Here is a 26723-nt window from a genome sequence, read left to right on the forward strand (position 1 = left end):
ACTAAGATATAATATGCCTCTTGCTGTATATCCATGCTTTGAAAATACAGTAATAGGTAGTAATATCAGCTGTAAATATCTTTGTTATGAAGCTAAACCTTCTAGGTTTAAGCTTGTCATTGTGTGTAGAAGAACTAAGTAAAAAATTTAACCTTTCTTCACCTTCAAAATTGGTAAACAAACTAAATACACCTTTCTGAATCAGCATTATCATAATGAGTAAAGATTCCACACTAACACAACAAAGAGGGAAACACATACTTTTTCCAAATCTAGGTACAGACCTGTTTTTAAAAATAACCATAACTTGAAATAGATATTGTCTGTGACCGTGAAATAATACTGGCTGGATTTTCAGTTTCTGATAGATTTTCAGGATTAATTGTTATCATAAATTAAATATTTTCTGCGTAATTTGGTTCCAGGTACCTCGACGCCTCAAGAGATGTGGCCAGTCACACCCTCCACCACTGCACCAGCTACAGATAATACAATCGAACCTACGGTGAAACCAACTACTACTATACTAAAGTCATGCCCTCAGTCAGGTGAGTGAATGTTGTACGAGAGAGCAACGTACATGCGTCTCTTGGAGATTTGCAACTAGAAGAATATTCATTCATGACCCTCATATTCATTCTCTCAAGAGACGTTCATATGAATAAATTTCCTTCGATGGGAAGAGTGAACGAAGAGATGTGTTATCACAGACAAATCTTAAAAACAAATATCTTCGACCATTTCCCACGTTTGCATACTTTCAAGCGAGGGATCAGAAATATGTATAAAATTCACGTAGACAGTTTCAATTCGCCATTCACTGACATAACACTTAAGTAAACAGTAGTTTTGGCGGTTGTTCTTGTCGCTCACCAGGTGAGAACTTACACTCCACGAACTTCCCACAGATTGTAGTTACTGTGTAGGTGCTTTCTTGGAGCAGCAGTCTGCACGTGTAACGAGAGTGTCTTGGGTCTAAAGTGATGGGGAGAGAGCGACGTATCGTAGCGTATGGCACAGCGGCTCCAATGACACTATCAGGTCGTGGGTTCGACATCCCTCAAGGTGATTCCGTGACTCCTCGCTTTTGCACGAGAGAAATATCTGGGAGTGTGCCTTCACGTTTATGGCACTTTCCTACGGTGACGTTATCGGAGTTTGTGTCACGAAGCAGCGGAGGAATGCACAAGACTACTGGGGATCCATACTTCCTTACGTTTAGTTTTCAAGTGAAATGCTTTATATCCACAATTTTTGAAACAGCACACATGATGCAGGTTTGTAGGCTCGTCTCACTCCTCAGCTTCTAGATGATGTTAGGGAGACGCTAACTGTACCCGTTCCTTGAACAGCAGATTGCAACGGAATAAAATTCTCCAAGAATTTGAGGCTTAGTTCAGATATTAATATTAAGGTGTTGAAATGACAATTTCTCCGGAAGCACTGTGCTTGCTCCGACGCTGTGACTGAACAATCACGAAAATCGTTGTTAATGATGTCCCCCTTTCTTCTGCGGGATGAAAAATCTAAAATGACTGCTTTGTTCCTTCTGTAATGTCACCGCGAAGTAATATCGACACAGCAACTCACAGGACTGCAAGCAACAATCATCTCCGCTGTTATCAATTTGTATGTGAAAGAATCGATCAAAATTTGCAATTCCTGTCATTGTGTTACATGACATTTTTTCGGTGAACCTAACGTCAACTCAGATAACTGTTTCGATCTCCCTGAAGAGAACTACTCTATGTGAAGACTTAAAGTCAAATGCACCCGATAACAGAACCCTGAATGCTTACACACCAGTGACTTCTGTCCCAGTTTGAAGGACACAAACATACAAATGATCAACATTACGTATAAAACGAATAATTATCAAGATATTTTTTTCTGAAATAATAAATGTACAGACTCTTGCGAATTTTTATATGGAAAACTTGTTGACGTTTGAATTGTATAGGTCATCTCTATGTGACGTGATTCCGTTCCTCATTCGACGTGTTGACTCAGTCACTAGGCCTTGAACTAGACAGTGGCCGCGCACAGTAACAGCTATTACCTTACTTCGTCCAGCTGAGGATGAGTGGGAATGTTTTATATTATGTGTGGCTTCAGATGATAAGAGCTGGCCTTTGTTTCCTGTCACAGTATTCTCGTAACTTGGTCTGAGAACAGCGGGGATTGTCATATGTGCTCCTGTTTTGGTTACGTCCTCGCTGAAATGAAATGAAATGACGTATGGCTTTTAGTGCCGGTAGTGTGCGAGGACAAGTTCGGCTCGCCAGATGCAGGTCTTTTCATTTGACTCCCGTAGGCGACCTGCGCGTCGTGATGAGGATGAAATGATGATGAAGACGACACATACACCCAGTCCCCGTGCCAGCGAAATTAACCAATTAAGGTTAAAATTCCCGACCCTGCCGAGAAATCGAACCCGGGACCCTGTGCCCAAAGGCCAGCACGCTAACCATTTAACCCTGGAGCCGGACACGTCCTCGTTTATCTACACTAATGTATATCATGGGCCTCCCAGGCCAACACTATGTTAACTTGTTAAAAGCTGCAATTTGTGATTAAATAAGGCGAATTGAGGAAGAAATAATCACAAATACAGTATCGCCAACCGCTCAGTGTTACCATTTAAAATCTTCCAAACGGCTGGCGCAATTCAACCAAAATGTGAACCAACCTTTGTACACACGGCCTAGTGCTGCCAACTATTGGAAGCAAATAGTAGAAACAAGAAGGCCTATGGAACTCATCGGCAGCACCAATAAGGAAACACATACCTATAATGACACGCCTACGCATGGAAATCCAACAAAAGAGGAAGGAAGCAAAAAGACCAAGTATATATACTAGAAACATCCAGCGGGAAACAGTAGAAGAAAGCGAGGAAAACATCGGGAAAGCTAGAAACCTAATAGAAGAAGAAAGACTAGAAGAAGCCCTAGAAACAGCCACCAAAGTAATAACGAAAGCTATTATAGTAAAGGAAAGAAGACACGCACAAGCTTGGTTTGACCAAGAGTGTTACAAGGAAAGAAAAGCAACTCTAAAGGCCCTGAATGCAGCAAAATTATACAGACGCCCAGAAGACTTAACAGCATATGCAGAGAAAAGGAAAAAATATAAAGAACTAATAAAAAAGAAAAAAGAAGAATATACAGAGAAACAAGGAAGGAAACAAGCCGAGGAAGCAAAATCAGACCCATACATAGCGCTGAAAAAGAAGACGTCAATTGCAACAGGAGAAATTCATATGGAGAAGTGGGAACATCATTTCTCGAACATACTGAATAAGGAAGGGCTGAAGCAAGCATATGACATAGAAACAGCAGAACCCGCGCATGCTGTGGAGCCAATAACAACGTATGAAATTAGGAAAGCAATACAAGGAGGGAGAAACAAGAAATCCGCAGGACCAGACAAAATTTACATGGAACACTTAAAAGATTCACTTGGCGAGATGGAAGAACTGTGGAAAGACCTAATGAACAAATGTATACAGACTGGGAAGATACCAGAGGGATGGAACACAGCGACTCTAAAGATATTGTTCAAAGGAAAAGGGAGCAGAACATCACTAGACTCATTTAGAGGAGTAGCACTAGAAAATGCATCCTTTAAAGTTTTCACGAAGATACTAAATGAAAGATTACTGGAAGCCTTCAGTGGGTACATTCCAGAAAATCAATTCGGTTTTATGAAAGGCAGGAGCACGGTCCAGGCAGTGAAATACCTAATAAATCAGGTAGAAGAAGCCTTAAGACACAAAGGAGGGAAATATCACGCAGTCTTTGTTGATTTCAAGAAGGCATTCGACTCAATCGACAGGCGAAAGCTAATCGAGAAAATGAAATTGACAATCGGCGAGAGAGACCCACTAGTGAGAATAGTTGAAGCATGTCTACGGAGGAACATAATCCGAATAAACAACAACGTAGAAATTTCTGAAGACATAATACAGACGAACGGAGTTATGCAAGGGGATCCCATGAGTCCCACACTTTTCAACATTTATACAGCAGATGTGAACCGCATAGTAGAGGAAGGATCAAAAGCAGAGCTGATCCTATACGCAGATGACATGCTGATCGGAGCGAAAGAAAAGGAGGATGTGCAAAGGGCAGTCCGCAGACTAGAGACCTGGGTGGAGGAAAACAGCCTACAGATAAATGAAGAAAAGACAGTACAAATGACCTTCAGAAAAGGTGGGAAATCAACGCCCAAAGACAACATAACATTACACCAAAAGCCATTACAAAAGGTACGAAATTACAAATATTTGGGAATAACACTACAGACAACGGCAGCGTCCTTTGGTATACATATTCAAGAAAGAACGGCAGCAGCAATCAGAGCCTCATACAGCATCCAAAACATTTCAAACCTTTCAATCAGCACGGCGATGAGACTTTTCAAGACGACAGTAGCGCCAGTGATAACATATGGAATTGAGATCGTGTGGGAAAAGCTGAAGATCGGAGACCTGATGAGAATAGAAAGAATAAAGGCAATGTTCATGAAGAGGATTACCCGAGTCGGAAAGACAGCGCCATCCCGGATGGTATACGAAATGCTGCGGGAGACGTATTTCATAGAAGACATACGATCACAGTTCTACCTACAATCAACGGAAGCAAGCAGGGCACTAGTAAATATCAGGGAAAGGAAGAAAAGTGAAATCGACCTCGACTTCTACGCCTCACCAGCGATGACGGACGATAGATGGACTAGAGAGTGCAACACACAGCGCCACGTGATAACACGACTCTCCATACATGGGTTTCACCACAAGGTATGCGTAAACCAGAAGTTCCATGAGCCAGACGAAGATTGTAAGTGCATTTTGTGTGGACAGAAGTGTAGAAGATATCACATCATAACATGCATGAAAAGAACCAGGACAATTACAGACTATAGCAAAGACTAAAATGTGAAATTTATTTAATGCTCAAACTTGAGTGTACATTTCTCTATTAATTAATTATAGTAGAAACTTTGCAGTGACGGTTGTGGGCTGATCCAACTTGGGCTAATCACTGTACGTTCTCCATAATTACTAATGGAGGTGCCAAGAAAACAGGAGAAATGCAACTAAATTCAACAAGAAATTATAAATACATCTTCTTCTTCTTCTTCTTCTTCTTTTCCTGCCGCTTTTTCCCACACCTGTGGGGTCGCGGGTGCGAACTGCGTCGCACAAGTGGATTTGGCCCTGTTTTACGGCCGGATGCCCTTCCTGACGCCAACCCTCTATGGAGGGATGTAAGCACTATTGCGTGTTTCTGTGGTGGTTGGTAGTGTAGTATGTTGTCTGAATATGATGAGGAGAGTGTTGGGACGGACATATACACCCAGTCCCCGAGCCAGAAGAATTAATCAGAATCGATTAAAATCCCCGACCCGGCCGGGAATCGAACCCGGGACCCTCTGAACCGAAGGCCAGTACGCTGACCATTCAGCCAACGAGTCGGACAAGAAATTATAAATACATATTTCTGTTAATTATATTGCACATCTTTTACATACAATACAATGTTAAACCACTGAAAGCCGGGCTGAGTGGCTCAGACAGTTAAGGCGCTGGCCTTCTAACCCCAACTTGGCAGGTTCGATCCTGGCTCAGTCCGGTGGTATTTGAAGGTGCTCAAATACGACAGCCTCGTGTCGGTAGATTTACTGGCACGTAAAAGAACTCCTGCGGGACTAAATTCCGGCACCTCGGCGTCTCCGAAGACCGTAAAAGTAGTTCGTGGGACGGAAAGCAAATAGCATTATTATTATTAAACCACTGACAGCGAAAATAGTGAGCTCGCTGTATTGAACTTTTAAGCTCTTTAGCCCTTTTCATCGAGAAGTTACCAGCGTTTCGCCCCATGTAGCAGTGGGCTCATCCAAGACGCCACTGCAAGGACAATGCAGTGAAGGTGCACTAGGGGAGGCAAATGCACTTCAGTTTTTCATCCCGTACCGTGGAGGGGTGGGGCTGGCCAGGGAGTTTTGTGGTGTGGAGAAAGTGAGGGGTCTGTCGCGCCTTAGAAAAAGACAATGCTAAACTGTCCAGCTCCATGGCTAAATGGTTAGCGTGCTGGCCTTTGGTCATAGGGGTCCTGGGATCGATTCCCGGAATGGTCGGAAATTCTAACCATCATAGGTTAATTTAGCCGGCTCGGGGGCTGGGTGTATGTGTCGTCTTCATCATCATTTCATCCTCATCACGACGCGTTGGTCGCCTACGGGAGTCAAATCAAAAGACCTGCACCTGGCGAGCCGAACTTGTCCTTGGACACTCCCGGCACTAAAAGCCCTACGCCATTTTTTTTTTCAATGCTAAACTCTTGATTAGAGAATAGTGCGACTTGTGTTATGCTTGAAGACAGAGCCACATGTCCACGTGTTTCGTACACATCCTCTAGAGGGAGCATTTGGAGAAGGTTGTCCGGGGAAAGGACACAAATCTGACTTATATTTTTTCGTGTGTGATATTAATTTTTATCTTAATTTCTTAATAAAAGTAGAGTCATGTGCCTACGACACGTAACTCTTCACTTTTAGATCCTGGCTATACTTGTATTCTCTATGAAGAAATGTAACTTCACTCCGTTTCCACAAGCATGACAAATAGAACAACAGTCTTCACAATGTTTAAGTATTTCCCGCACCGATAGCTGTATTAAAATACGGTTGGACCTGGTCCGAGATTGAAACTATGAACTTTATTTCCATTGCATTTGTTGATTGTATTTTATGTCAAGTTTTTCATGTATATGTCTTTCATCTTTATTTTATTTTAGCTGTCTTCTAGGCTTAGTCGAAACATGTCCTTTGTAGCTTTTTAGACAGACCATTTATCAACAGGTGGACTTCATACAATTACATTCCTTTAGAATTTTATCTTAGATATTTGAAGTCAGCACGGAACCGGATTGGAGTTCAATACTTGTAAAAAGAGCTGATTCAGAAAGTGATGGAACCAACTAAAGGGAAGAATATTCTAGATGTGGTGCTGGTAAAAACAGATGACCTCTATAGAGAAACCGATGTAAGAGATGGTATTAGTTATCACGAAGCTGTTTTTGTCGTAGTTAACAATAAATGTGATAGAAAGGAAGGTCTTAAAATTAGGACTATTAGGCAGTACCATATGGCTGATAAAGCAGGCATGAGGGAATTTTTAAAATTTAAATATGATCCTTGGAAAATGGTATACATAAATGTAAACAGACTCTGGGATGGGTTTAAAGCAATTGTTTAGGAATGTGAAAACAGGTTTGTACCTTTAAAGGAGGTAAGGAATGGTAAAGTTCCAATATATTAAAACAGAGAAGTAAAGCCACTAAGAAGGAAGTGCAGGTTGGAGATAGAAATGGCTGTGAAGGTAAGGAAAACTGAATCTAGCAAAGAACTGGCAGTTGTACAAGTTTTTCTGCAAGTTGCTCTACGTCGTGCCGACACAGATACATATGTGTTATGGCGACGATGGGACAGGAAAGGGCTAGGAGAGGGAGGGAAGCGTCCGTGGCCTTAATTAAGGTACAGCCCCAGAATTTTCTTGATGTGAAAATGGGAAACCACATTAAACCATCTTCAGGGCTGCCGACAGTGGGGTTCGAACCCACTATATCCCAAATACTGGATACTCGCCTCACTTAAGCGACTGCAGCTATCGAGCTCGGTAATACAAATTTTAGTGAAAAATGGAAGGATATGCATAGGTACTTTAAGGCAGAAACAGATTCCAAGAAGGACATTCCAGGAATCATTAATGGACAAGGGGAGTGTGTAAGCGAGTATTCAAAAGGCAGAAGTCTTCAGTCAGTACTATGTAAATATTGTAGATTACAAGGATAATGTCCAGATAGAGGAGGTGACTAATGCTAAGGAAGTATAAACATTTACATATGATAGGAATTACATTTACAATAAGATACAAAAGCTTAAAAGTAGGAAAGCGGCTGGCATTGATAAGATTTCTGGGAATATATTAAAGACAATGGGTTGGGTTATAGTAGCATATCTGAAGTACTTATTTTATTATTGTTTAAATGAAGGATCTTCGCCAAATGAATGGAGAGTTTCTATAGTAGCCCCTGTGTATGAGTAAAAGGGTGATACACATAAAGCTGAAAATTACAGGCCAGCCAGTTTGACATGCATTGCATGTAAGCTTTGGGAAAGCATTCTTTCAGATTATATTAGGCATGTTTGCGAAATAAATTACTGGTTCGATATAAGGCAGTCTGGGTTTAGGAAAGGTTATTCCACTGAAGCTCAAATTGTAGGATTCCATAAAGATATAGCATATGCTTTGCATTCAGGAGGTCAAATGGACTGTATCGCGATTGACCTGTCTAAGGCATTTGATAGGGCAGATAATGGGAGACTACTAACAAAAATGAGTGCAATTGGACTAGACAAAAGAATAACTGAATATGTTGCTATATTTCTAAAATAGATCTCAGAGAATTAGAGTAGGTGAAGTGTTATATGATCTCGTAATATTTAAAAGGGGAATTCCTCAAGGTGGCATTATTGGACCTTAATATTTTCTTATATATATAACTGATATGAGTAAAGCAGTGGAATCAGAGGAAAGGCTTTTTGCGGATGGTATTATTCTGCATTGGGTAATAAATAAGTTACAAGATTGTGAGCAACTGCAAAATGACCTAGATAATGTTGTGCAATGGACAGCAGGCAATGGTATGATGATAAACGGGGTTAAGTGTCGGGTGGTGAGTTTCACAAATAGGAAAAGTCTTCTCAGTTTTAATTACTGCTTGTCCAGGTTAAACACGGTGCTGGGACTTCCCAACACATCAGAACGCGCCTCCTTAGGAGGTTATCCGGTTCGAGTCCCGTTGGTGCTGGTATACCACACTAGGGCATATCATGCTGTTGATGGTGATGGTGGAGCAGTTAAGCCTTGGTGCTATCTGACAGATGTAGCCTACAAGCCGGCACCGCGTTCCACACATCCCGTCCTTCACTTCACCGCCCATGGCATACACCAACAACAAAGGAACAACATTTTCACTCTAAGATAGTCTAAAAATGTGAACTGAATTTTCAAATGTTCTGTTCTAACTGCCCACAGGATACCAGCTGTTTGTAGATTTCAACTGTTATAAGGGATACGATGAACTATTGAGATGGAGTAACGCCAGGGAGCAGTGCCGGAGTGATGGAGGTGACCTCATGGTGGCGGAGAGCGAGCGGGAGAGGAAGGAGGTGTACTCTACAATGTACCAGAGTGTGAGCTCCACCGGGTACTTGCCTTGGATGGGAGTTTACTTTCTCGAACACGGAAAGAGTTGGGTGTCTGTGAAAGGTGAGTTGTTGTGCCATATTGTCATGAGCGCACGAGGAGTAGATAACTATGATCAGTAACTCAGACGGTAAAGCGCTGGCCTTCCCACTTCAACTTGGCACATTCGATCCTCGCTCTGTCCGTGTTTACTGCCAAATAAAATAAATCTTGATGGACGAAATTTCGGCACGTCGGCGTCTCCCAGAACCATGCGAATGTAGTTAGTGATGGATGAAACGAATAACTTCAATTATTTCCAAAGGAAGGGAAAGGGTCGTAAAGGGCGTGAACACTCGCAAACGTAAAACTATGAGGGAACGAGGACATTCGTGTGTCAGATGGGGACGCGACCCCAACACCTCCATGACATTGTTCGCTCCCATACAGTATGAATACAGATCGCTGTAAGCATAGTTTCGTCCGGGAGCTGACTTCTTCTTACAGAATACTGTTGTTCGCAACTGCGAGCCCTCTGCATTAACTTTACTGCACCCTGATTCAATTTCCTTTACTAAACTACCACGCTGGGAGGGGTGTTCTACTTGTTCAAGTTTTTTATTGTAACTTCAAATGAATGTAATGATAAAATAATGAGAGTCTTGAATATCTCTAGGCTGTGAGGTAATAATAATAATAATAATAATCGTATGGCCTCAGCTACCGTTTGCAGACATTTCGATTTGACGCCATCTGGCTGTCTGCTCGTCAATTTCGACGTTCCGGTTTACTCTGTCTGCCATCTAGCGGACCTAGAGTAAACCGGATCTCTCTTGGGCGTCTATGGCTGAGATTTAATTAATTTTGTCGGGTAAATACCAAATGTATCACCAGAGTTCTTTTACATGCCGACATCGTACGACATGGAGTGTCGAATGGACTTTTTTCCGCCCTTCAAAAATCCGACTACCTCTGCCGGGTTTGAACCCGCTATCTTGGGATCCGGAGGCTGTGAGGTACTAAGCTAACTTTGACAGCATAACATATAGGTTCTGGGAAAAGAAGATTTGGCGTTCGGTTTCCCGATTAAAATTTGAGGTTATCTGATCTACTATTGAAATGAAACAATTAATTATATTTGATAGTAAACAAAATGTATTCTTTAAATACCGATTTTAAGGAGTTAGATTTACTGCGATAATTCAGATGATAATTATAACTGAAGGAAACTCTAGGAATAAAATTTCAAATCCTCTTGACCGAACATTTAAAAGTTGTACAAGAAATGTATCCCTCACTGGTTCACGTAACACTTGAGTGTTACTACGACGTATTCCTTTGAGTTGGTATCAGCTGTAGGTATCTCAGACCTAATTTGGATGTATCCTTTTAGTTTCACAAACCAGATATAGGATGGATTGAAATTATATTGACACTTCACAAACAAATCTACAAGTAATTCACTGATAACTGTCAGTCTGCATTACGACGACTCATTATTCGGCTGTCACCGAACTAACACAAGAACTCGACCGAACAGATACACAAAACACACTCCAAACATATAATCCATTTGTTCATTGACGATTACGTATCCATGCGACTGCTTCTTCTTCATTTCCCTGACTCACTGACCAACTGTGGCCTAACCCTCCTTCCATCTGATTCCAATTGACTTCATGGCAAGTCTCTCATTTCAACTCCTTCCAACCAACTGACTGCTGCTATAGGATACAGCCCCTATATATAGACATAAGTTGTTTCTCAAAACAGCTATGATGTCACTCCCACCCAGCTACGAATGTTACATATTATGTTGAAATAGCCTCAGGCGAACTAGGAGTTCCCTAAATATGATCTCATCGCTAAATGCATGCAATGACAGAGCGATGACTCGACAGTTACTCTAACAGTATTACACCATATGTTGCAATGTCAAAAGGTTTCACAAAACATATCCGTATCTGATATTAGGCAGCGACCCTCACTCTACACGGTTTTAATGCTATTATACACACAATACATTAACTACAATGAAGCAAGCGATAATTAATTAATACAAAGCGAAATCAGATTAATAATAATAATAATAATACAGATGAATGCTTGTAACGGGATTTCAACCCTTACAGTATCTCAAACCTGACATTCAGTTCTCACAAGTTTCTGCCCTACGGTCATTACTTTAGTCTTAGTAATGCTAATATTAATGTCATACTCACTGCACCTATAATAAGTTCCCAGAAATTAGATTCCATGCTTTCAGCTCTGGCTGCCATTAACACCAAGTAATCGGCGCAGGCCAAAATGCTTACGACATTTCCGCCGAACGGAATCCATCCCTGGCACTATACACCTTTCAGTAGATGATCCTTGTAAACTATGAACAACAAAAGAGAAGACTGCAGCCATGTCCCACCCCTGTGAGGACCTTGAGCAAGAACTCATTCTACCATCAACTCTCACTGTTAACATAAATGAGTTTAATTGCTTTTAATAATCTATGCTTATCTATTCCCTCAGTATGTCTAATATCCTTTCCCTAAGCACTCTGACCTATGCCTTTTCCAGATCTACGAAACATAAAAGTAATTTGCTATTCTAACCACAGAGCTTTTTAATTGTCTGATGAATACTGAAGGTATGACACTGCCAACCCGTCTGAGGTCTGAAATCACACTGGTTTTCATTCGACTTACTCTGAAAAATTGACCGGTTTTTCCCTCCCAAAAAACCTTGCCCGGTGCACGGACGAATCACCATCATCAGTGTTGTTGAAATAATACCTTGATGGTTCTAGCAGTCCCTCCCTTTCTTATAGATAGGTGCAATTACTGCTTTCGTCAAATCAAATCAGAAGGTACCTACTAAACATTCGACTCTGTGAGCTCGGTTGTTCGCGACGTCAAGCCTCCTGTAACGCGATTTGTTCGCCAGATTAACCCAAATCATTATGTATTTTCATTTTCCCCCCGTAACTCACACACCGCCCATCCCTTTTCAACACTTATAAATGCATTTGATTATCTCCTATCTCTCCTTTATTATCTCCCTTACCGGAATGTCAATGGTTCCTAACTCATCCAATTCTACTTTATTTCTTGTATAAGATGCATATCGAATTCCACTTCGTCACCTATTTGTTTCCAAATAGTCATGCACTCTCCAAAGGAAGTGGGAATCCTTTACTGCCATAGACTTGTTTAAAATATTCTCATCACGGTAAATTATGTGAAGCAGGTTGCTACCCTTCTTACACACAGTCCAAGTGAGAATCTCTCCTGTAACACGTTAGCGACCTACGGTTGATTGTATCGTCCTAACCTGCTGAGCACAAGGAGGGCCAAGACTCAAAATATGTCAAGGTGCCCAAAACTATTCCGTAGCGACTGGTATCCCGGCTCTCAGAACCACTTACTTGTCCCTTCAGCCATTGCCCACGGTTTACGAACTAGGATGTGATGCAGTCACTCACACCACAGAAGTGCCCTGGGGGCCATGAATGGGTACGAAAACGGTTCAACAACGTAGCAGCCGTCAAAAACACCGCAATGTTTCTCGCCAGGAGATGGTCGAACATCTAGGAAACGGGTGTGGATGCTCCTGCATCGCGTAGGGGAAGTGAATGTATTTAATGATGCACATTATGTTTAATAAAAATCTCGCCATGCAGTTCTCGTTGTGAGAAATTTTACTACCAACTAGAAGCGTACAGGATGTTTCTTGATCACCAACACGCTCATGGAGAGGACTCACGTGCGGCAACAAGAACTAAAGGTGAAACTCGTAGGCAAACAGCACAAGTGAATACAACTGTGTCGCTTCCTGTCGTAATATTTTATTATTCTCTTTATAATCATTATTTTCACACTCACCACCAGTCATCAGCCGATTTCTTTCTAAACATTTCCTTATTTTCTGTGGATCGCTTGAAGTAATTCGTGAGACAGGGCCAAAAATATTTCACTTTGCAGACTACAATATACTTTTTGGTTCTCGCTGAGATGATCTCGAAAATAATTTTATGTATAACGGATAGTTTAGAATTATGACGACCGTACAAAATATATCGCCGCGAAGTTGGTAGAAGGATATTCAGCAGAGCACGTGAACATGTTTAGACTTTAACAGCTACAACTTCCAGATTGCCATATTACGACGTCACATCTACACAACTTTAAATCCTAAAAGATAGAGATTTATCTCAGACTCAAGTGCGGAAACGAAGTCCAGTGTTTTGTCGCAGCCTTTCTTATTTCTGATTGGTACAATATGCGGCGTTGTGGAGAGACAAGAGGCGGTCATGTCTACTCTCCGGTGTGGTCACACAGTTTTACAGCCGGATGGCCTTCCTGATGTGGGGGAGCTCACAACTTGCTTGTGCCGACAAAACGGAAACCTAAAGCACCTAATGTACCTCACAGTGGATACAGACCAAGTGCTCGTAAACCACTTTACTGCTTGGTTTTGTACTTGAGTTTTTAAAATTAATTAAGTTAATAATGTAATTATATCTTCAAACGATCCCAATTTGGATTCCTTGCTTTCAAAGAGTGCCAGCATGTCTCACCTTGATACGTAGTGTTCCTCACTTAGACGTAATCGCCAAGAACTCAATGATGGTCTCGCTGTACTCGAATGTGAGCAGTAATTTACAAAATGAGATGCTAATACTACGAAGACATAAAATGAAAGTTATGTGGGAATATCTTCCATATTCTCTGTACCGATCACAGGGTCTCCTGAACCTCACATTGATTAGTCGATAATAATACAACCAAATCCAACTTCGCTCTTCTGATAATCTCTGTAGTATGAGCCCAAAAATTTTTCTTTTGAGCGGATGATGTCTAACCATAAAACGTGATGTCTGGCGACTATTTCACTTGACCTCGGATTAACTTTTCGAAATATATGTAACTGCTCTCTAAAGAAAACCATCTTCACATCAGTGTTTTCGCAAGCAGTTTATAATTCCTAATACGCATGTTTTTTATTATATTTTTGCCATATCTGAAGCTATCTTTCCGTTTCTACTAAGTAATAAAAAGATAAAATGCTTGTGTGTTGCCTCTTCAGTATCCTTACTGTAGATACTACAATTTCTGTTTTTATCTGCGTCTGCGAGTTGCTCGTTTCGGATCAATGTATTCCCTGCAGTTACGAACAAGTACAATCGGGTAAGGTGTCAGGACACTGCTGTCTGTTGCTGACACTGAACTGCTCTTTATCGCACTACGCCTTTGTGTATTTCGTTCATCGCAATTAGGATACTCACCGCTTCACTGGGTTGTATTGATTTGAGATATGTTTGTCTGTTATAAAATGTGCACTGCGGATGACAGATTTGGAAGGGCATAGTTTCATCGGTGGGTGTGTTCAATGAAAGAAGAAAACATACTGATGGGGAGTAGCCTCTTAGAAGACCATCGCGTGAAGGACTCTTGCTTCTCTCTGTTGTTACACACACGACACGCTATGATACCCAGATGCTACACTCAGTCCGAGTGCTAGAGATCGGTGGCTGTCACGAGAGTTTCGCGAGATCGTTTATACATAAAATCGCTATTTTGTTTGTCATTCACAGTGATATTGAGCAAACGAAAAAGTTCTAACAGTTCTTTAAGCGAAGAGAGCTACACCCTGATTTCTGTTGCAGAGATATTGAGGAAACGGGAATCATTGAACTTGAACTGTTAAGTGATAAATAATATCTCTCAGTGAATGGACCGTTTTCACTATTCTAATATTAATAATGACTATTCTGATGTACGCAACCACGTTATCTCCATAGCATTTTTTTTTTTCAAAATACAATTTACCTTACGTCGAACCGATACAGATAGGTCTTACGGCGATGATCGTAGGAGTGGCAAGCGGCCCTGGTTTAACTTAAAGATTGCATGGGATTCATTTTGTTCTTTTTGTCATGCCAGTGACTTTTCCGTTTTTCACAACTAGCAATCTTGTGCTCAAGAAATGAATAAGTTAAAATCTGAACAGTTTGATAGATGATAAGATAATGTACATTAGCATTGGTTCCTTAGAGTATGGTGATGGCATTTTAGTTAGTAAAGCTGCTTTGTTCAACTGAACAAGATTAACTATAGCGAACCCGGACAAAAGTATCGTCCATACAGGATAAATCTCTCCACTCCGGTGTATGTGACATCCTCAAGAGAACACAACTACACACGATATGGTTTGTAATACTGGTTCTGATTCCATTCAAATGGGGCATTTTAACATTTTAACATTGAAAGTGTATCTTATAAGACTATTAGTAGACACTTTTGGATGGATTTGGTACAACCACCACCACCACCGCCGCCGCAGAACCGCGGGGGAGCCCTTCACCGGTAGGTGACGTCACAGCGCGATTAACCTCACGTTACCCCACTAGGGTGGTTGGCTAAGAGTTCACCCTTAACCTCGCATGATGTTACACTCTCTACATGTCCAGGCTTAACCTCACAGACCTCGGGTTCAATCTTAGGCTTAAGGGCGTTAACATTACAGACCCCAGTTTCATGCCAAAAAGGTGTAAGCTGAACCCAACTGCCAACGTGATTATTTTCTAGAATGCTAGCTTAACCTAACAGGCATAACGTGTCTAGGCTTAACCTCGCAGATATCAGGTTCAACCCCAGTCCTAAGGGAGTTAACAGTAGAGACCCTAGCTCGAAGCCTAAGAGACTCAAAGTCCAACACATGCGCTAACCGCATAAGGTGGTGGTGGTGGTGATTATTGTTTTAAGAGGAAGTACAACTAGGCAACCATCCTCTATATAACACTAATCAGAGAGAAGTAATGGAAGGGGTCCGACACTTCGAAAAATGAAGGTATCGGCCAAATGAAGACAAGGGCCACGAAGGGCGTGAAAATGAAAGACTCCCTAGCCCTCACAAACCTAATAGCGTCGGGGTCGGAAAAGAACAAGAGTTGACCAAGGGAGGTCGGATAGGATAGGTGGAAGTGAGGAGCCTGGCACAAGTAAGTGGAAGTAATGCCAGGACTCAGCTGAGGGCCCCGTGGTCGCCAACCCACGCTCCAAAGTTCATAGCCCTTGAGGCCCATTTTAGTCGCCTCTTACGACAGGCAGGGGATACCGTGGGTGTTATTCTACCGCCCCCACCCACAGGGGGTAACCGCATAAGAGTGACAGCTTAACCTAACAGATTTCAAGTTCGATACCCGGGCTAACTGCATAACAACTGCGAGCTTAACGTTACGCTCACTACGCGTTAACATAATTTTACCTCCCAGGACGTGGGGCTGAACATGGAACAAGACGGCGGCTATAAGGCTTAATACGTACGCTTTATTCATAGGCGGCGTAACATTTAGGAAGCATCTTTTGGGGCTTGAAGCTGAACCTAACCTCCCAGGATAACCGCAAACAGAGTGTGAGCGTAACTTAACAAAACTTAAGTTCGATACCCGGACAAACCGAACCCAACCTTCTAGCTACAATAAATCGCTGACCTGACTAGAAATCGAACCAATGACTCATCCATGTGGGCAGCAAACAATCGTGGCTGTACGTTAAAAGCTTTAGCGCAACAAAAAATTAACAAAAAATCACCGAGCGAATTGAGTTTCGAACCTGGAGCTCACTTGGCTATCCACACAGCTCAAGTGATATTGTTTCATTCGAAAGATCTAACATTTGAGCTGCGGGAAATTAAAAATACCCACCCCCGACTATGATTCAAACTTGGAGCTTACTTAGACTCAGAACTAAATAGCTTTAAGGGAGCTTGGAGCTAAACTTTGAATAAGATGGCGGCTCAATACGGATGCTTTATTCATAGGAGCGTAATATCGGAAGTGACTTCGGGGGCTCAGAGATGAACTACGAACAAGATGGCGCCAGCACTTGGGACTAGGGAGAGGAAGAAAACGATGGCAAGCTTTTCTTTCCCCTCAAGACGAAGTGTGAACTGTCAGTATGGGGTGAGAATGCTGCTAAAGTGTAGTCGTAACAGGAAATGCATTTCAGCAAAAACATTGACTGCACGAGCAAGTTGATTAGTTTTGGAATTATTTGCTGAGACATGAAATACCAAGCTTATTTTTTTTATCATTTAGCCTAGTATACACCTATCACCAAATATGACCGCATGAGCAAGTTGACTAGACTTGCAAGTAACCTATTTGCTGAGACGGGGAATACAAAATTCATTGTTTCCAAAGTTCACAACATAGGAACAAACAAGCATTCTAATAATGATTTAGGGGATCCAACCCATATTCGTACTGAATACGAAACATACATGCACAATAAGAAAAAATGATATGGTGCCAGAATTTATTTTTCTTATCAGAATTCCCCAATAAGGAATAAAATTCCCGACCCAGCAAGGAATTACGAAATCTACAATATGTAATAATAATAAGAAGAAGAATTTGGAGGATCAAAAGCCCCCTTCGTACTGAATACTCAACATGCGCACCCAATAATAAACATATCTGTGAGAATAAGAGAAGGCTGGCGCAGGAGCCAATGCTTAATAAGGCCGCTATACAAGGGCTCTTAACTCCGAGCATTTGCAACTACACCCATATCAAGTTGCCAATCTACGCAGGGGACACGATTTAATCAGAAATATATTAATGGCAAGGCTGTCAGCCATGAATATTTACAATCAAAAATATTTTTTACCCTTTAACCATGATCAGATCACAAATATAAAGGTGCCACTCGAAACATCAACATTACTTCGATATTTCTATCGAAACACATTGACTGTTTTTCTTAAACTTCAAGGCTACTAGCCCTCAAAGTGTCAAAATATTAACTTCTAAACAATTGCAGCTATACCCCATGTGTCAAGATGTCAATCGATGCAGGAGGCTGGATTTCATCAGAAATATATCAACATATTGCTAAATAGCAAAAGGACAAAAGCCCTAAGGGCTACAGGCGAAAAGAGCTAAGGGGCAAGAGGTCAAAAGGAATAAACAGCAATGGGCTAAAGGGAAAATAAGCAGAAGGGTAAAAGAGCAAAAGGGCTAAACATGTAATGGCAAAAGGACAAAAGGCCAAAAGACCAAAGGGGCAAAATGGTTTAAGGGAAAAAATGCTGCCGGGAAAAGGGCTGAAAGGCTAAAGGGAAAAGGAGCAAAAGGGCTAAATGGCTAAAGGGCAAAAGGGGAAAATGGCTAAAGGAAAACGGGCGAAAGGGCTAAAGGGCAAAAGGGCTAAAGGGCTAAAGGGCAAAAGGGCTAAATGGAATGAGCTATGGTCTAAGGCTCAGAGCTGAATTTGGAACACGGTAGTGGTACGGCACTAGGGAGATCGTTTAAGGATTAATACATGTGGTTTATTCATAGGGACATAACTTTAGAAAGCTACTTGAAGGTCTTGAAGCTGAATGGCTGCAGAATCAAAAATGCTAGCGAGTGAGCTGATGGATGACGCACTAATGTTCTTTGGGGATTGGAACACTGTATGAGTCATTGTAGCATTTCGAGCTTACAGATTTGAACTCTTAGAGACTTTCAATCGATTAATGTAAAGGTGACATCAATTAGAGGTTAGTACTTGTGTTCAGAACCGAAAAAAGTTTGCGCTACATATGAAGGGAATGGAAGCCTGGATTCTGCACTTTGGACTGATGAGTATCATGCTAAGTAAATAACTGCGCATTGAAAACGTGCGTTAAATTTAAAACACCCGACGATCGAGCTACAGGAAATTTAAAGTCCCCACCCCGACTAGGATTCTAACCTACAACTCGCGAGGACTATATACTGAAGTGGTTTCAAATATCTAACTCCAAAAATTCAATCATCTAACTCTGAGCAATGAAAAAATCACCGGCTCGGTGTTTCGAACATGGAACTCACAAGGGCTCAGGAATAAAGAACTTAAATGTATAAGAAGAACAACCCGATCCTACTCTTCCTCCTCATAGACTTAGTAGCGTATGACTACCTCCTCCTCCTAGGTGCATTCTTAACCTAACAGGCACGGATTTGACTCCATGCTTAAACTTACAGGCCCTGGGTTCTACACTTGGCTTAGACTTAAAAGGGCGTTAGCTTTAAGACTCAAGTTTGATGCCCAAGAGTGCTAGCTTAACCTAACTGCCAACGTATTTTGTAATGTTTACACCACATAGCACGCAACGTTTGAGTTGCGAGAAATTTAAAAATCCCCAATAGGACTAGTTCGTGGCTAAGGGGATTTAAAAATTTATACAGCTAACTCGCTTTCTATAAAGGAAAATAAAAGCGCGCTGACTCCGACTCGGAGGTGCAAATAGCTTATGAACGATCAAGCTTTGAGACGTTTACTTTGCCATGCAGTCCAAGCTTAGAAAGAGCGTTAGCATAAGTCGATGAAGTTAGTGTCCCTTAGGTTAAGCTTGTACACTCAGGCTTCGAACTAGGATCTGTACGAAACCTCTAAATCTAGCTACGTGTCCAGGCCTAACCTTACAGACCTCGGGAGTTAAGGGTAAGTCGTGTTACAAAACAGATAGCACAATCGCCGTTCAATTTGGAGAGATCTACAACTTTTATCCTATTATTTATTGCCCTGCCTCAACTGTTGATACTTTAGATAGCGCTGAAGTTCTCGAATATAATAAAATATCTCCAACTCGATTGTGACTGGCATTAGGAAAAGTCGCCTCTCTTTAAAATGAAAACTCTCCATCTCTACTGTGAATGGCAGTTGCCAAGTGAGCATGCCGTGTATTAGAAACTCCCAAAGTCGATTTTGATTATCAGTACGAAATGTGGCCTGCCATTATCATCAAAACTTCCCCGATGCCTGCCTTACATCGGAAACAACGGATAGCGTCCTCCCTGTTTTGTTTCTCTGATATCGCTAAGACACATGCATATATTTTCTTACTGCCTTTAGAGTAATGCATGGAGAAACCTGTATTCAATGTAGATTACCGTGGCGAAGGACGAGTACATTTGCCAGTCGTTTATAATATTGTAGGTTACTGATAACACGGTGCGCTTCTTACTTATGAAAGACGAATGTGTACCAGTGAGTAAGTAAACATTTTAGGTGAACAGATACATACGAATACATAGCCATCAACTTTCCAGATGACAGTGCTCCCGCTAAAGTGATTTTGATCTTGCCTTGAGGAGCATCAGGATGAACTTCAACTTCTCCTCAGCCTATTAAATTATTCGAACCCCTGTGGTTTGTTATAGCGACAGGAATCCATCGTCTGAGAGGCAGCTGGGTCAACGTTTTATGAAGGTGCCTTTAATTTATTACTATTTTCATGTCAAAATTATTCTGATTGACTTCAGTGGCTCCAGGAATAACTGGGATTATCTGAAGAAAGATACAGTTTTATGGATCTACTGTACGACACGTATGTCTTGTGTTCGCAGGTGAGCCTGCTCGCAGCATTTGGTGGGGGCGTGGTCAACCGTATAACAGAGCTGATCGTAAGTGTGCTGCCGCTCGTTCATCAGGTCAGCTGGGGAGCGTGAGTTGTGAAGAACTCAGGCCCTTCATCTGTGAGATCGCACTGTGAAGAGATCTCGTGTACAGTGTTCAAATTTAATAAACATACTTGTAAATAAGTCGTGTTATCATTTGTCCTGTTTGAACACCAACTACAGGGAAATTTTACAGTCATGTAATGTTCACCTTCCTTTAAAACAAACATGTCATCAGACGTGTAATGTTCTACCTTTCTTCAAAACAAAAAGGTCATCAGACATTTAATGATCCACCTTCCTTTAAAACAACAAGGTCATGAGGCATGAAATACTCTAACTTCTTCTAAAAACAACAAGGTCATCAGACATGTAATACTCTAACTTCTTCTAAAAACAACAAGGTCATCAGACATGAAATATTCTTACTTTACAAGCACTAAGATCATCAGAGATGTGATGATGACAGTTTCAATTGCCAGCACTACCACAAGTGAGACTAGAGGCCATGTCAGCGCAAAATCACGCCAACTATTTAGTGCAGGCCTCGACAAAAACGCATGTAATGGGACTAGGAAGCGATGGAATCTGGGCAAAAATGTCAAACCTCAACAGAGGGTGGTTCGTGGGCAATAGGATCGAACACTTCAATAAAAATAACTCACTTTCACAGTTAAGGACCAAGAATTTCATGTAAATAAAATATCAAAAGGTGGGTGGGTAAGCAATAAAGGTTAAATTTTAAATGGACGTAGAAATTAAGTAATTTTTTACAGAGATTTAAAAACTTCATGAATAACATGACCATTCAATTGAAATGCCTTCAGACACAATAAAAAGAATCAGAATTAGAGAAGGTTAAAATTCAGAAAAACAAATGCTGCAAATGAAATCGAACATCACGATTATGGTATTTTCCGAGCTCGGTATTGAAGATTTGTGAATTATGAGTACTCTTTATACAGAAGTTAGATACGTATCATGTGACAATTTCTGGATACGGCCACCCCTAAAATCACTCAGTTATTTTCATAGTTTTAGTTACTAATTGAGTTAGACAAACTTATCCTATACTTGGATCTTACTGTACTACATTAATTTTTAAAAAATCAAAATAGCCAGCAGGCTAATCGACCACAAATAAATACAACCTGGTTTCAATGAAAGAGACCCTAGTGAACACTAAAGCGTATATAAGGAAACAAAATATTAACTCACGCAACGGGAATGCTAAAGTAAATAAATCAAAAGGAACAATAAGGAAATACAGAAAAACGGGAATCGATGCCAGAAAAAATAAACTTAAACCGAGAGGCAAGCCGGAATTTTAAAAAATCCATTAAAACAAGATAAATGCATTACCTTTAATAAGTTCAACACATTAAGTACACCTACACACAGGTATAACATAAAAAAGCAGCAGGTCACAACATTCAGTAATCACTACCACCAAGACCTTAGGCAGCAATGCACAAACAATAAGAAGCCGTTATTTTATCAGCAAGCGAACACAACGTCCCACAATAATACAATGAATTGCAGCAAAGTTCAGGGAGGGAAGCCAAGAAACGGAAGTTAGCACAGAAAAATATAAACATAAAATTTAGGAAAAGGAAAACAAGGCAAATTGTAAATCGAATTTAACAAATTAAAAACACACATCGGTTCCATTTCGGTATAAAATCACAAATCCAAGTATGACATTTACACACGAACTATTAGGAAGTAATTAGCTTTAAAACATTGACAACTCTAATGATGGCTAGCCTCACCAATAGACTACTAAAAATTTGTGAAACCAAATACATTAAATTTTACATTAAAGGGAAGATTGTTAAAAAATATTGGTCTTGTTTGTAAACGTAAGCACGTGATTTTGACAGCTGTCAAGATGACAGCTGTCATCCTGGCAGACCATAACCTCACCTTTGTGTTTTGGCGCGGAATTTGAACGAGAGAACGTCGCTAACCTCACTGCTGCCTTCTTGACATTTCCTAACCTCACCGCTGCCACATTGGCAGGCCCTAACCTTACTTTTGGCTATTGGGCGCGGAATTTGAATAAGTGACAGCTGTTAAGATGACAGCTGTCATCTTGACGGTTCCTAACCTTACTTTTTGGCCATGTGGACTAGGACTTTGAACAAGTGAACGTGGCTAACCTCACTTTTTTCATCTTCATAGGTCCTTTTTTAGATATGTGGGTTCGGAATTTGAACAAGTGAACGTGGCTAACCACACTGCTCCCATCTTGACAGGTCTTAACCTCGTGCACTTGTTTGGCGCGGAATTTTGAATGACCCTAACTTCACAGCTGTCATCTTGACAGGACTTAGCCACGTGCAACACCATCTTAAAGGGGCCTAACCTCAGAGGTTCCTAGTTTTAATGGTAGGTGCCCTTCTCGACACCATCCTGGAGGGGCCTAAGGACCCTAGTTTAAGGCATGCTGCCCTTCTGGACATGTTACTATCTTGGAGGGGTCTAAGGACCCTAGTTTTAAGACTAGCTTCCCTTCTCGGCATACCCCTTACCGACACCTTCTTAGAGGGGGCCTATGGACTCTAGTTTTAAGGCTAGCTGCCTTCCCCGAAATGCGCTTTCCCAGCACCACCTTGGAGGGGCCTAAGGACCCTAGTTTTAAGGCTGGTTGCCCTTCTCGTTATGCCCCTTCACAAACCATCTTCGAGGAGCCTATCGACCATAGTTTTAAGGCTAGCTGCCTTTCTCAACATGCCCCTTCCTGATACCATTTTAGATGAGGCTTAAGGACTCTAGTTTTAAGGCTAACTGCCCTTCTTTACATGCAACGATCGTTAACCTCACTGCTGCTATCTTGACGAGATTTAGAAATTTTCCTCCTCCTGACAGTTTTACCGTTATCTGACACAGTTTTACCGACAGATGCCCTCCTGCACTAGATGGCTTTTCCCCTTTACTATTTTCTGGAAAAAGCCTCTGAACACCGCCACTAAGGCTTTACGTTTCCATCCGACGCGTGACCTCCCCTCCTGAGCTAGATAAAATATGTTGTTAATCAATCCTGTTACAGAGTACCGGAAATGCTGTGCCCTCTATCAAATGCATCAGTTTTGTGTGTGGTTAGAACATATATAGTCTGTTGTTATCATAGCCAGCATACACTCCCCCCGTGTTCTGAACAGAGAAGAACATACCTTGTTTATAAATATATATTAGAAGGAGGGCGCGGTATCTTGTTGATAAAAACAAGAGAAATTGACACGTAGGCAGGTGATGATTGCATGGAATAGAATTACCTTCCTCTTTATTTTGCGAATATAACATCAACTTTATGACGCAAACGGTTTAAAAAATCATGGATTCGAACTCTGATCTCTCTGTTCAAATTAAAAATCAAACACATGCAACAGAAATAATCTGTATTACAGATATAGATTCGAACTCTGATCTCTCTGATTTAGTCACCGTGACAGAAAAATCATGGATTCGAACCCTGTTCCCTCTGTTCATCGTTAGAATAAAAATGTCTCTAATACATGCAACACATGGAATCGGACCCTGTTCTCACTGATTAATGCTAGAACAAAAATACCTCACTCCTCATTTCGTGTGACACGAACACATAACCCTTATAAAAATCTCTTTCTCTATTACTGTGATGGATTCGAACAGTGATCTGTATGTTGAATGTTAGATTAAGAAAAGAAAATCTCTAACACATACAACTGAAAAAGCTGTGCTGGTATTACAGATATAGATTCGAACTCTGATCTCTCTGATTTAGTCACCGTAACAAAATAAAACAACCATGGATTTAAACCCTGTTCTCTTAGTTCATTGTCAGAATAAAAAATCTAATACATGCAACATATGGAATCGAATCCTGTTCTCACTTATTAATGCTAGAATAAAAATACGTTACTCTTTATTTCATATGCTGTCTACACATGATTCATAACACAAACACACAGTTACCGTAAAAATTACATGCATGGAATCGAACACTGAAACTCTAGATAATAACATGATAACAAACGCACTACTTCTTATTTTCGATTGAATGCTTCTTTGATGTTGTACACACACAACACTCTCTATCGTAAAACCGAACACACGCAAAATACAGAATTGATTGTAGGACAAGCAAATGCTGTGAGCTAGCCTTACACATACATATTTATTACTACGCGCAAACACACACGAGTTTTAATTCTCTGCACACTTCATTCACAGATATAGATATTACATTTTTTCATATTTAATTTTGATTACCTGAGATACTTACATGTGAAAAAGGGGGAAAAGATTAAATCATGTATTACAATTTGTGTATGTGAATGTGTGCTCTCTGCGTGAAGCCATAGAAATGCGAGATTCTGCATGCTCGTCGCTCGCTGGCCTGACCGGATGAAATAGCTCAGCATAATCGAGTAGTTTCTGACCTTGTCGGGACACTACTGGATAGTAGGGCAGAACCTGTATTCCATTATATTTCCTCTCCTTATTATTATTGTTATTACTATTATTTAGAAATTGCTCTTATGGTTATAATTGCTTTTTAATTTTCATAATATATCTGTAGGACCTACCAGCCTGGTGTGAAACCATCTAAGCGACTGATGACAGTGGTATTCGAAACCACTATCTCTCGGATAAGAACAACTCAGCCTTCGTGATTACAATTAAGGAACTATCTAATTGTAAGGTAGCGTCCCCCGGTCTAGGGAAACCAAGAATAACAGCCGTAAGGTTTCATCATGCTGACCCACATGACACCTCGTAATCTGCAGGCGTTCGGGGCCGAGCAGCGGTCGCTTAGTAGGCTAAGACCCCTTCGGGGCTGTAAGCCACACACACAATTTAAAATTAAAGGACATTTAGATCTTTTTTTTTTTTTGCTAGGGGCTTTACGTCGCACCGACACAGATAGGTCTTATGGCGACGATGGGATAGGAAAGGCCTAGGAGTTGGAAGGAAGCGACCGTGGCCTTAATTAAGGTACAGCCCCAGCATTTGCCTGGTGTGAAAATTGGAAACCACGGAAAACCATCTTCAGGGCTGCCGATAGTGGGATTCGAACCTACTATCTCCCGGATGCAAGCTCACAGCCGCGCGCCTCTACGCTCACGGCCAACTCGCTCGGTCATTTTTAGATCTAGCAAATATATATTAATATCATGATTATTAATACTGGCTCTCTCTTACCCGGAGACCCGGCTTCGATTCTTGTTGAGGAGCTATTTAACTGTACTATAGCGGCACCCCGGTCTAGAGAAACCAAGAATAACAGCCGTAAGGTTTTATCATGCTGACCACACGACACCTCGTAATCTGCAGGCGTTCGGGGCCGAGCAGAGGTCGCTTGGTGAGCTAAGACTCCTTCGGGGCAAATAATGACTGGCCATTTAGGTTTCAACAGTGTAACGACCGCAGGTGGCTACTTGCAACACAAGTCCTGTTGAAGGTGGTAGGGGCGAATGTAAAGGTGAGGATGAGGGCTGTGGAGAGGAAACATATGGCACTATGAAGTAGGAGAACAAATTAAGTAAAATGAGCTTACCCGAGCAATCTGGTGAGTAGATCCAATAACTTTCACAAGCACACACTTATACACACACACATAATAATAATAATAATAATCGTATAGCCGCAGCTACCGTGTGCATGCACCATCTGGTGCCTAGAGGAGAAGCGGAGAAGACTTCTCAGAAAAATCCCTAGCTTGACCGGAGAATCGAAGTCCCGGCTACGAACAATCCCTTAGATGCAGCTTTAAAAATTCTAACCTGGCCGGGAATCGACCCCCCGAGCCCTCTAGATAATAATCTCAACCCCTACACTACACGGCCGGTGCACCTTTTTATCTGATTAATTTTACAATTCCCCATTTCCACTGTATGTTGGAGACCGTTACATGGCGAACAAGCAGCAGACTGTCACCGCAGAAAATTGACATTTCCGTTGCTGTTGTGGACAACAGAGAGACGCGCGCGCAAGCAGGGCGGCCACGCGCACTCACTTGATAAGACAATGCACACACAAGACCACCTCAATGCAGAGATTACA

At 41.3% G+C, this 26723-nt stretch overlaps 1 protein-coding gene across 1 annotated transcript; it reads left to right on the top strand.

Annotated features, from left to right (window-relative positions):
• The first annotated feature begins 430 nt into the window (after window positions 1-430).
• LOC136874266 (natural killer cells antigen CD94) lies at window positions 431-20917 on the top strand. The gene is made up of 3 exons (XM_067147889.2): window positions 431-548; window positions 9104-9337; window positions 20625-20917. The coding sequence occupies exons 1-3, from the start codon at window positions 446-448 to the stop codon at window positions 20768-20770; spliced, it is 483 nt and encodes a 160-aa protein (XP_067003990.2). The 5' UTR covers window positions 431-445; the 3' UTR covers window positions 20771-20917.
• The last annotated feature ends 5806 nt before the right edge of the window (window positions 20918-26723 follow it).

Source organism: Anabrus simplex, chromosome 5 (genome assembly GCF_040414725.1).
Source record: "Anabrus simplex isolate iqAnaSimp1 chromosome 5, ASM4041472v1, whole genome shotgun sequence".
Lineage (NCBI taxonomy): Eukaryota > Metazoa > Arthropoda > Insecta > Orthoptera > Tettigoniidae > Anabrus > Anabrus simplex.